This window comes from Oncorhynchus clarkii, unplaced genomic scaffold (genome assembly GCF_045791955.1).
Source record: "Oncorhynchus clarkii lewisi isolate Uvic-CL-2024 unplaced genomic scaffold, UVic_Ocla_1.0 unplaced_contig_9558_pilon_pilon, whole genome shotgun sequence".
NCBI lineage: Eukaryota > Metazoa > Chordata > Actinopteri > Salmoniformes > Salmonidae > Oncorhynchus > Oncorhynchus clarkii.
In genome coordinates, this window is record NW_027258559.1 from 10,001 (window position 1) to 22,500 (window position 12,500).

Genomic DNA, 12,500 nt, shown 5'->3' on the forward strand with positions numbered 1-12,500 from the left:
CATAGAGCCGACTGAGGATAGCCTCATAGAGCCGATTGAGGATAGCCTCATAGAGCCGATTGAGGATAGCCTCATAGAGCCGACTGAGGATAGCCTCATAGAGCCGATTGAGGATAGCCTCATAGAGCCGACTGAGGATAGCCTCATAGAGCCGACTGAGGATAGCCTCATAGAGCCGACTGAGGATAGCCTCATAGAGCCGACTGAGGATAGCCTCATAGAGCCGACTGAGGATAGCCTCATAGAGCCGACTGAGGATAGCCTCATAGAGCCGATTGAGGATAGCCTCATAGAGCCGACTGAGGATAGCCTCATAGAGCCGACTGAGGATAGCCTCATAGAGCCGATTGAGGATAGCCTCATAGAGCCGACTGAGGATAGCCTCATAGAGCCGACTGAGGATAGCCTCATAGAGCCGACTGAGGATAGCCTCATAGAGCCGATTGAGGATGGCCTCATAGAGCCGACTGAGGATAGCCTCATAGAGCCGACTGAGGATGGCCTCATAGAGCCGACTGAGGATAGCCTCATAGAGCCGACTGAGGATAGCCTCATAGAGCCGATTGAGGATGGCCTCATAGAGCCGACTGAGGATAGCCTCATAGAGCCGACTGAGGATGGCCTCATAGAGCCGACTGAGGATGGCCTCATAGAGCCGACTGAGGATAGCCTCATAGAGCCGACTGAGGATAGCCTCATAGAGCCGATTGAGGATAGCCTCATAGAGCCGACTGAGGATAGCCTCATAGAGCCGATTGAGGATAGCCTCATAGAGCCAGAGAGAGAGGCAAGGCACATGGAGAGAGTTAAATAAAGGTTAAATAAAAAAATATGACAAAATAAACATGACTGGAGCTTGAGACAATCCACCCCCTCTCTCTTTCTCCTCCCTCTCTCTCCCCCCTCCTCCCTCTCTCTCCCCCTTTCTCCTCCCTCTCTCTCCCCCTTTCTCCTCCCTCCCTCCCTCTCCCCATTTCTCCTCCCTCCCTCTCCCCCTTTCTCCTCCCCCTTTCTCCCCCTTTCTCCTCCCTCTCTCTCCCCCTTTCTCCTCCCTCTCTCTCCTCCTTTCCCCTCCCTCCCTCTCTCCCTTTTTCCTCCCTCTCTCTCACCCCCTTTCCTCCTCCCTCCCTCTCCCCCTTTCTCCTCCCTCTCTCTCCCCCTTACCCATCCCTCTCTCCCCCTTTCCCCCTTTCTCCTCCCTCCCTCACCCTCTCTCTCCCCCTTCCCACCCTCCCCCTCTCTCCCTTTCTCCTCCCTCTCCCCCTTTCTCTCCCCCTTTCCTCCTCCCTCCCTCTCCCCCTTTCTCCTCCCTCTCTCTCCCCCTTACCCATCCCTCTCTCCCCTTTCCCCCTTTCTCCTCCCTCCCTCACCCTCTCTCTCCCCCTTCCCCCCCTCCCCCCTCTCTCCCTTTCTCCTCCCTCTCCCCCTTTCTCCTCCCTCTCTCTCCCCCTTTCTCCTCCCTCCCTCTCCCCCTTTCTCTCCCTCTCTCCCCTTTTCTCCTCCCTCCCTCCCTCTCCCCCTTTCTACTCCCTCTCTCTCCCTTTCTCCTCCCTACCTCCCTCTCCCCCTTTCTCATCCCCCTCTCTCTCCCTTTCTCCTCCCCCTCTCCCCTTTTCTCCTCCCTCCCTCCCTCTCCCCCTTTCTACTCCCTCTCTCTCTCCCTTTCTCCTCCCTCCCTCTCTCTCCCCCTCCCCCCTTTCTCCTCTCTCTCCCCCTTTCTCATCCCTCTCTCTCCCCCTTTCTCCTCCCTCTCTCTCCCTCTTTGCTTCTCTTCTCTGTCTCGTTACTGAGGGCACATTAGCACTCGACTGCACTAAGTCTGCTGACACTGTGCGCCCCCCGTATTCATGTCCCTGCTCCAGAAAAACATACAGCAAGCAACACAAACAAACATGAACAGTCCTCACTGAAACTCACTGCAGAAAAAGACTAACAGGTCTTTCAATCAATCCTTAATGAGATTTGGAACTGAGTAACGTCTGAGAGACACTAACTTAATGTACTTTGATTAAGGATGGCTCCTCTACATACTGATCCACCGTCAGGATCAATTAAACCGCTCTTCTATTGGCTTTCTGGACAAATTGACCAATAAGGTCTAAGGACTGGACTCTAGGGAGGAAGTTCAGAGGTTAAACCCCCTGTACATTTGAGCTTATTGACTGGCTACCTCAGTGGAGAGAGAAAACCCAGTTAACAGAGATCTTTAGACACTAAACAGTACAGATGGAATTAGGCCAAACCTTTTGTCATTAAATAGAAACCTGCTCATTTGGTTATGTGGTAAAGGTACGCTATGTGTTTCTGCATCGAGTCACAGTGCTAATCAGTGTCATTTGTTAGGCTAGCACAATCACTGCTGTGATTACATTGAGTAGTGGGTCTCTCAACTATTCCTGTACCACAGATTGGTAAGATACTATATTATTATTAAGATACTAGATATTATCCTTCCTCCTTGGATGTCCATTTACATTACAACTAGCCTGTAGAAGTGACAGTTAACCATCAGGGACTGGCCCTGTTCATGGACCAGAAGTTGAGGCATCCTGAAAAATTGAGGCCTAAAACTAGTCTTACCAAATTCAGCAAAAAAAGAAACGTCCCTTTTTCAGGACCCCTGTCTTCAAAGATAATACATACAAATCCAAATAACTTCACAGATCTTCATTGTAAAGGGTTTAATCACTGTTTCCCATGCTTGTTCAATGAACCATAAACAATTAATGAACATGCACCTGTGGAACGGTCGTTAAGACACTAACAGATTACAGACGGTACGCAATTAAGGTCACAGTTATGAAAACTGAGGACACTAATGAGGCCTTTCTACTGACTGAAAAACACCAAAATAAAGATGCCCAGTGCCCCTGTTCATCTGTGTGAACGTGCCTTAGGCATGCTGCAAGGAGGCATGAGGACTGCAGATGTGGCCTGGGCAATAAATTGCAATGTCCGTGTGAGACGCCTAAGACAGCGCTACAGGGAGACAGGACGGACAGCTGATGTGTCGCAGTGGCAGACCACGTGTAACAACACCTGCACAGGATCGGTACATCCGAACATCACACCTGTGGGACAGGTACAGGATGGCAACAACAACTACCCGAGTTACACCAGCAACGCACAGTCCCTCCATCAGTGCTCAGACTGTCCTCAATAGGCTGAGAGAGGTTGGACTGAGGGCTTGTAGGCCTGTTGTAAGGCAGGTCTTCACCAGACATCACCGGCAACACCATCACCTATGGGCACAAACCCACCGTCACTGGACCAGACAGGACTGGCAAAAAGTGCTCTTCACTGACGAGTCGCGGTTTTGTCTCACCAGGGGTGATGGTCGGATTCGTGTTTATCGTCGAAGGAATGAGCGTTACATCAAGGCCTGTACTCTACTCTGAAGCGGGATCAATTTGGAGGTGGAGGGTCCGTCATGGTCTGGGGTGGTGGGTCACAGCATCATCGGAGTGAGCTTGCAGGCAATCTCAATCATGTGCGTTACAGGGAAGACATCCTCCTCCCTCATATGGTACCCTTCCTGCAGGCTCATCCTGACATGACCCTACAGCATGACAATGCCACCAGCCATACTGCTTGTTCTGTGCGTGATTTCCTGCAAGAGAGGAATGTCAGTGTTCTGCCATGGCCAGCGAAGAGCCCGGATCCCATTGAGCACGTCTGGGGCCTGTTGGATAGGAGGGTGAGGGCTAGGGCCATTCCCCCCCAGAAATGTCCGGGAACTTGCAGGTGCCTTGGTGGAAGAGTGGGGTAACATCTCACAGCAAGAACTGGCAAATCTGGTGCAGTCTATGAGGAGGAGATGCACTGCAGTACTTAATGCAGCTGGTGGCCACACCAGATACTGACTGTTACTTTTGATTTTGACCCCCCTTTTGTTCAGGGACACATTATTCAATTTCTGTTAGTCACATGTCTATAGAACTTGTTCAGTTGATGTCTCAGTTGTTGAATCTTGTTATTGTCATACAAATATTTACACATGTTAAGTTTGCTGAAAATAAACGCAGTTGACTGTGAGAGGATGTTTGTTTCTTTTGCTGAGTTTACATACAGGGCCTTCGGAAAGTATTCAGACTCATTGACTTTTTCCACATTTTGTTACGTTACAGACTTATTCTAAAATGTATTAAAGAGATTTTTTCCCTCAGCAATCTACACACAATACCCCATAACGACAAAGCAAAAACAGTTTTTTATAAATTTTTGCAATTGCATTATAAATAAAAAACAGAAAAACCTTATTTACATACAGTTGAAGTCGGAAGTTTACATACACTTAGGTTGGAGTCATTAAAACTAATTTTTCAACCTCTCCACAAATTTCTTGTTAACAAACTTTAGTTTTGGCAAGTCGGTGAGGACATCTACTTTGTGCATGAAACAAGTAATTTTTACAACAATTGTTTACAGACAGATTATTTCACGTATAATTCACTGTATCACAATTCCAGTGAGTCAGAAGTTTACATACACTAAGTTGACTGTGCCTTTAAACAGCTTGGAAATTCCAGAAAATGATGTCATGGTTTTAGAAGCTTCTGATAGGCTAATTGACATCATTTGAGTCAATTGGAGGTGTACCTGTGGATGTATTTCAAGGCCTACTGTAACGGATGTTGTCTGGAGATAGAGAGGAGGACCAAGGTGCAGCGTGGTAAGTGTTCATGTCTTTTTAATAAACAAACTGAACACTGGAACAAAACAATAAATGATGTGAACAAAACGAAACAGTACCGTGTGGCCCAAACACTCACACGGAAACAAACACCCACAAACCAAAAGTGAAACCCAGGCTACCTAAGTATGATTCTCAATCTGGGACAACAATTGACAGCTGCCTCTGATTGAGAACCATACTAGGCCGAACTCAAAAACCAACATAGAAAAAGAAACATAGACTGCCAACCCCAACTCAACCCCAAACACAGACAAAAACAAAGGAACTAAGGTCAGAACGTGACACCTACCTTCAAACCCAGTGCCTCTTTGCATGACATCATGGGAAAATCAGCCAAGACCTCAGAAAAATAAATTGTAGAAATCAGCCAAGACCTCAGAAAAAAAATTGTAGACCTCCACAAGCCTGGTTCATCCTTGGGAGCAATTTCCAAACGCCTGGAGGTACCACGTTCATCTGTACAAACAATAGTACGCATGTATAAACACCACGGGACCACGCAGCCGTCATACCGCTCAGGAAGGAGACGTGTTCGGTCCCCTAGAGATGAACATACTTTTGTGCAAAAAGTGCAAATCAATCCCAGAACAACAGCGAAGGACCTTGTGAAGATGCTGGAGGAAACAGGTACAAAAGTAGCTATATCCACAGTAAAACGAGTCCTATATCGACACAACCTGAAAGGCCGCTCAGCAAGGAAGAAGCCACTGCTCCAAAACAGCCATAAAATAGCCTGACTACGGTTTGCAACTGCACATGGGGACAAAGATTGTAACAAAAATAGAACTGTTTCTCCCGGGTGGCGCAGTGGTTAAGGCCGCTGTACTGCAGCGCCAGCTGTGCCATCAGAGTCCCTGGGTTCGCGCCCAGGCTCTGTCGTAACCGGCCGCGACCGGGAGGTCTGTGGGGCGACGCACAATTGGCCTAGCGTCGCCCGGGTTAGGGAGGGCTCGGTCGGTAGGGGTGTCCTTGTCTCATCGCGCACCAGCGACTCCTGTGGCGGGCTGGGCGCAGTGTGCGCTAACCAAGGTGGCCAGGTGCACAGTGTTTCCTCCGGCGCATTGGTGCGGCTGGCTTCCGGGTTGGATGCGTGCTAAGATGTTAAGAAGCAGTGCGGCTTGGTTGGGTTGTGTATCGGAGGACGCATGACTTTCAACCTTTGTCTCTCCCGAGCCCGTATGGGAGTTGTAGCGATGAGACAAGATAGTAGCTACTACAACAATTGGATACCACGAAATTGGGGAGAAAAACGGGTAAAATAAAAATAAAAAAAAGAATAATAATAATAATTTTTAAAAAAATAATAAAACAAAAATTGAACTGTTTGGCCATAATGACTGTCGTTGTGTTTGGAGGAAAAATGGGGAGGCTTGCAAGCTAAAGAACAACACCATCCCAACCGTGAAGCACAGGGGTGGCAGCATCATGTTGTGGGGGTGCTTTGCTGCAGAAGGGACTGGTGCACTTCACAAAATAGATGGCATCATGAGGCAGGAAAATTATGTGGATATATTGAAGCAACATCTCAAGACATCAGTCAGGAAGTTAAAGCTTGGTCGCAAATGGGTCTTCCAAATGGACAATGACCCCAAGCATACTTCCAAAGTTGTGGCAAAATGGCTTAAGGACAACAAGGTCAAGGTATTGGAGTGACCATCACAAAGCCCTGACCTCAATCCTATAGAAGATTTGTGGGCAGAACTGAAAAAGCATGTGCGAGCAAGGAGGCCTACAAACCTGACTCAGTTACACCAGCTCTGTCAGGAGGAATGGGACAAAATTCACCCAACTTATTGTAGGAAGCTTGTGGAAGGCTACCCAAAACGTTTGACCCAAGTTAAACTATTTAAAAGCAATGCTACCAAATACTAATTGAGTGTATGTAAACTTCTGACCCACTGGGAATGTGATGAAATAAATAAAAGCAGAAATATATAAATATCTCCACTATTATTCTGACATTTCACATTCTTAAAATAAAGTGGTGATCCTAACTGACCTAAGACAGGGAATTTTTACTAGGATTAAATGTCAGGAATTGTGAAAAAGTGAGTTTAAATGTATTTGGCTAAAGTGTAAGTAAACTTCTGACTTCACCTGTAAGTATTCAGTCCCTTTGCTATGGGACTCGAAATTGAGCTCAGGTGCATCCTGTTTCCATTGATCATCCCTGAGATGTTTCTACAACTTGATTGGGTCCACCTGTGGTAAATTCAGTTGATTGGACCTGATTTGGAAAGGCACACACCTGTCTATATAGTTGCCAGTGCATGTCAGAGCAAAAACCAAGCCATGAGGTCGAAGGAATTGTCAGTAGAGCTCAGAGACAGGATGGTGTCGAGGTACAGATCTGGGGAAGGGTACCAAAACATTTCTGCAGCACTGTGTTCTTCAACAACACGGTTGTCTCCATCATTTTTAAATGGAAGAAGTTTGGAACCACCAAGACTCTTCCTAGAGCTGGCCGCCCAGCCAAACTGAGCAATCGGGGGAAAAGGGCAGTGACCAAGAACTCAATGGTCACTCTGACAGAGCTCTAGAGATCCTCTGTGGAGATGGGAGAACCTTCCAGAAGGACAACCATCTCTGCAGCACTCATCCAATCAGGCTTTTCTGGTACAGTGGCCAAAGGAAGCCACTCCTCAGTAAAAGGCACATGACAGCCCTCTTGGAGTTTGTCAAAAGGCACTTAAAGGACTCTCAGACCATGAGAAACAAGATTCTCTGGTCTGATGAAACCAAGATTGAACTCTTTGGCCTGAATGCCATGCGTCACGTCTGGAGGAAACCTGGCACCATCCCTACAGTGAAGCATGGTGGTGGCATCATCGTCCTGTGGGAATGTTTTTCAGCGGCGGGGACTGGGAGGCTAGTCAGACTTAAAGTTAAAGATAAACGGAGCAAAGTATAGAGAGAGATCCTTGATGAAAACCTGCTCCAGAGTGCTCAGAACCTTAGACTGGGCGAAAGTTCGACTCCCAACAGGACAACGACCCTAAGTAGCCAAGACAATGCAGGAGTGGCTTCAGGAGAAGTCTCTGAATGTCCTAGAGTGGCCCAGCCAGAGCCCGGACTTGAAAATAGCTGTGCAGCAACGCACCTCATACCCAAGACTCACGGCTGTAATTGCTGCCAAATGTGCTTCAACAAAGTACTGAGTAAAGGGTCTGAACACTTATGTAAATGTGATATTTAGTTTTTTTATTTTGTAAACCTGTTTTTGCTTTGTCATTATGGGGTATTGTGTGCAGATCAATGGAAAAAATCTATTTAATACATTTTAGAATAAGGTTGTAACGTAAGAAAATGTGGAATAAGTCAAGGGGTGTGAATAGTTTCCGAATGCATTGTAGGAATAAATGCATGAAGTATGTACATAAGAGATGTGTTACTTTGAAAACTGCTGATACATACCAGTATGTCGAGGAAGGCAGTTTGGATCAGCGTGATCTCTGTGTGTGTGTGCCTGTGCGTGTTTGTGACAGTCAGTCCTTACCAGTATGTCAAGGCAGGCAGCTTTAAGCAGCGTGATCTGGTCAGCTATGGTGAGTCCTGTGAAGCCAGGCACTCGTTTGGCAAACTCCACGATCTTTATAATGCACTTAGTAGCCAGCTCACTGAACTTATCCCACAGCCCCAGGTCCAGCCTCACGCGTTGTTCCGCACTCGACTTCTGGAGTGGGGAGAGAGAGGACACACTCATGCATTAGCAGGCATGCAGACACACACACAGAGACACACAGGCACACACACACACACATAGAACCAAACACAAACAAAGAGTCTGGCGAGAGGCACCGTCATGAGACAACGAGTTGCTAATGATCTCCAGTCTTCACCCATTCACTATATCTCACTGTATATAGATAATACACTCGATCTCACTGTATATAAACAATACACTATCTCACTGTATATAAATAATACACCATCTCACTGTATATAAACAATACACTATCTCACTGTATATAAATAATACACTATCTCACTGTATATAGATAATATACTCGATCTCACTGTATATAAACAATACACTATCTCACTGAATATAAACAATACACTATCTCACGGTATATAAATAATACACTATCTCACTGTATGTAAATATTACACTATCTCACTGTATATAAATAATACACTCTATCTCACTGTATATAAATAATACACTATCTCACTGTATATAAACAAAACACTATCTCACTGTATATAAATAATACACTCTAACTCACTGTATATAAACAATACACTATATCTCACTGTATATAAATAATACACTCTATCTCACTGTATATAAACAATACACTATATCTCACTGTATATAAATAATACACTATCTCACTGTATATAAATAATACACTATCTCACTGTATATAAATAATACACTATCTCACTGTATATAAATAATACACTATCTCACTGAATATAAACAATACACTATCTCACGGTATATAAATAATACACTATCTCACTGTATGTATATAATACACTATCTCACTGTATATAAATAATACACTATCTCACTGTATATAAATAATACACTATCTCACTGTATATAAACAATACACTATATCTCACTGTATATAAACAATACACTATCTCACTGTATATAAATAATACACTATCTCACGGTATATAAATAATACACTATCTCACTGTATGTAAATATTACACTACCTCACTGTATATAAATAATACACTATCTCACTGTACATAAATAATACACTATCTCACTGTATATAAACAATACACTATCTCACTGTATATAAATAATACACTATCTCACTGTATATAAATAATACACTATATCTCACTGTATATAAACAATACACTGTCTCACTGTATATAAATAATACACTATATCTCACTGTATATAAACAATACACTATCTCACTGTATATAAATAATACACTATCTCACAGTATATAAACAATTTACTATATCTCACTGTATATAAATAATACACTCTATCACACTGTATATAAACAATACACTATCTCACTGTATATAAACAATACACTATATATAAATATTACACTATATCTCACTGTATATAAACAATACACTATCTCACTGTATATAAATTATACACTATATCTCACTGTATATAAATAATACACTATATCTCACTGTATATAAACAATACACTATATCTCACTGTATATAAATAATACACTCTATCTCACTGTATATAAATAATACACTCTATCTCACTGTATATAAATAATACACTCTCCACCATGAAACTATAGAAATATAGAACATTCAGTGGTTGTTGTTGTTGTTGTCATAAATAGAGCCGAGCAGAGAGGACTGGGCTGTGGTAATGAGTGAGAGCAGGAGGAGAGGAAAGAGAGAGAACAGAAATCTGCCATAAACTGTGACAGGTAGCAGGGAGCACTTGAAGTGAGAGGAATGGAGATAAAGTATCTATATGGGCCAAGCCCTACACTAACATACTGAGAGAAGAGGAGGAGGAGGAGAGAGGAGAGGAGGAGGAGAGGAGGAGGAGGAGGAGAGAGGAGAGGAGGTCTAGAGAGAGGAGAGGAGGAAGAGAGAGGAGAGGATGAGTAGGAGGAGAGAGGAGGAGTAGGAGGAGAGAGGAGAGGAGGAGAGAGGAGGAGAGAGGAGAGGAGGAGGAGAGAGAGAGAGATTGAGAGAGAGAGAGAGAGAGAGAGAGAGAGAGGAGGAGGAGCGAGAGAGAGAGAGAGAGAGAGGAGAGAGGAGAGGAGGAGAGAGGAGAGGAGGAGGAGAGAGAGAGAGAGAGAGAGAGAGAGAGAGAGAGAGAGAGAGAGAGAGGAGGAGGAGAGAGGAGAGGAGGAGGAGCGAGAGAGAAAGAAAGCAGATAGAGTAAAAGGGAAAGGAGAAGGAAATACAGAGGAATAAAGAGGAAGAGGTGAGAGACGGGAAAATGGCAAGCCATTAGGGAGAGGGGGATAGTGACAGGGCTAGGAATGAAAGAAGAGATGGAGAGAGAGAGGAAGACAGGATCAAGACAATGTGGGAGGAGGAGGAGGATAAATTGAAAGAGAAAGTGAGAGGGAGGGAGGAAGACAGACAAACAGTAAACAGAGGCTTGGGGATGATGAGGCGTGGGTGTGGAAACATCTCACTCCCTGCCCTTGTTATAAAGTTGTTCTAAAGACTTTCATACACAACTTCCTCTTCAGTCCTGATCTGACAGCCTATACAGCTTTATATAATCATCTCCCACGTATTGACAGTCAGATCATCTCTAAATACTGAATTAATATATGGTAATAAAGCTGTTTTCAACAGCAGTAGTTTGTTTGTCTTTGGTGAGAAAGTGAGGAGGAGGAGGAGGAAAGTCCAGAGTCAGCAGACAAGTTGATTCAAAACAGAGAATAGGCTGAGACGGGAGGAGGGAGGGATGGAATGTGGGATGGAGGAATATAAGTGAGACTCAAGGGAGCCAGAGAGAGAGAGAGAGCGAGAGAGAGAGAGAGAGAGAGCGAGAGAGCGAGAAAGAGAGAGAGAGAGCGAGAGAAAGAAAGAAAGAAAGAGTCCAAAGAGAGAGAGAGAGAGAGAGAGAGAGAGAGCGAGAGAGAGCGAGAGAGAGAGCGAGAGAAAGAAAGAAAGAGTCCAGAGAGAGAGAGAGAAAGAGAGAGAGAGAGAGAGAGAGAGAGAGAGAGAGAGAGAGAGAGAGAGAGAGAGAGAGAGAGAAAGAGAGAGAGAGAGAGAGAGAGAGAGAGAGACCGGGAAAAATAATCCAGAGGGACAGAGAGAAAAAAAACAGGGAAAGAAAAGAGGCAAACAAAGCATCATTTGGGGAATTGCTTACATTACTCTGTGTGTGTGTGGGTGTGTGTGTGTGTGTGTGTGTATGTGTGTGTGTGTGTGCGTGTGCGTGTGTGTGTGTGCGTGTGTTTGCGTGTGTGTGTGCTTTTGTGCAGGAAGTGTGTGTTTAATATTACTGTGGATGGAGCAGCTGATGATCATTTGTGCCATTTCATGTAAACTATCGAAAAATAAACAAATGATTGTCTTCAGCTAGTTTACATGAAATGGCCCATCTGTTCTGGATGGCTGGTCCATGCCAGCCGGCCTGCCTGTGATCACAGCAAGGGCAGAGACACACACACACAGATTGAAGTGTGTCTGTGTTTGTGTGCATGTTTGTGTGTGTGTTTGCTGCGTGTGTGTGAGTGCGTTAAGGTGTGCACAAGTTTTTGACATTCTATTGACAGTGAACTGTAGCCATAGAACAAGTTAAACTATCGACCCCAAACAACTTTGCATAAATAAATGTTTAATTCTATTCAGCGAAAACTGCCTGACTATTTGACTTTCACAGTTCAGAAAATAAATGAAACACAAACGTCTTCCTCCTATTGACTTCACAGTCAAAGAAAGAAACAGACAGAGAAAGATGAGAAAGAGTGGCCTTTTGAATTGAATGGAATTGAATTAAGAGACAGAGAGAGAGAGAAACAGAGTGAAAGAGAGAGATAGAGACAGAGATAGAGACAGAAAGAGAGAGAGACAAAAAGAGAGAGACAGAGAGAGAGAGTGAAATACAGAGAGAGAGACAGAGAGAGAGAGAGAGTGAAATACAGAGAGAGAGACAGAGAGAGAAAAAGAAAGAGAGACAGAGAGAGAGAGAGTGAAATACAGAGGGAGAGAGAGAGACAGAGAGAGACAGAGAGCGACTGATAGACAAAGAGAGACTGAGAAACAGAGAGAGCGACAGAGACAGAGAGAGAGACAGAGAGACAGAGACAGAGGGCGAGAGAGACAGAGACAGAGACTGAGGGAGAGACAGAGAGAGACAGGGACTGAGGGAGAG

At 44.6% G+C, this 12,500-nt stretch overlaps 1 protein-coding gene across 1 annotated transcript in view; it reads right to left on the reverse strand.

Annotated features, from left to right (window-relative positions):
* LOC139397348 (retinoic acid receptor beta-like) overlaps positions 1–12,500 on the reverse strand; it is a gene marked incomplete at its 3' end in the record, with an annotated part of 48,882 nt that overhangs the window by 7,975 nt on the left and 28,407 nt on the right. Inside the window, exon 3 of the mRNA XM_071144104.1 lies at positions 8,193–8,369. Coding sequence (XP_071000205.1) covers positions 8,193–8,369 — 177 coding nt within the window. The remainder of the gene's footprint in view (positions 1–8,192; positions 8,370–12,500) is intronic.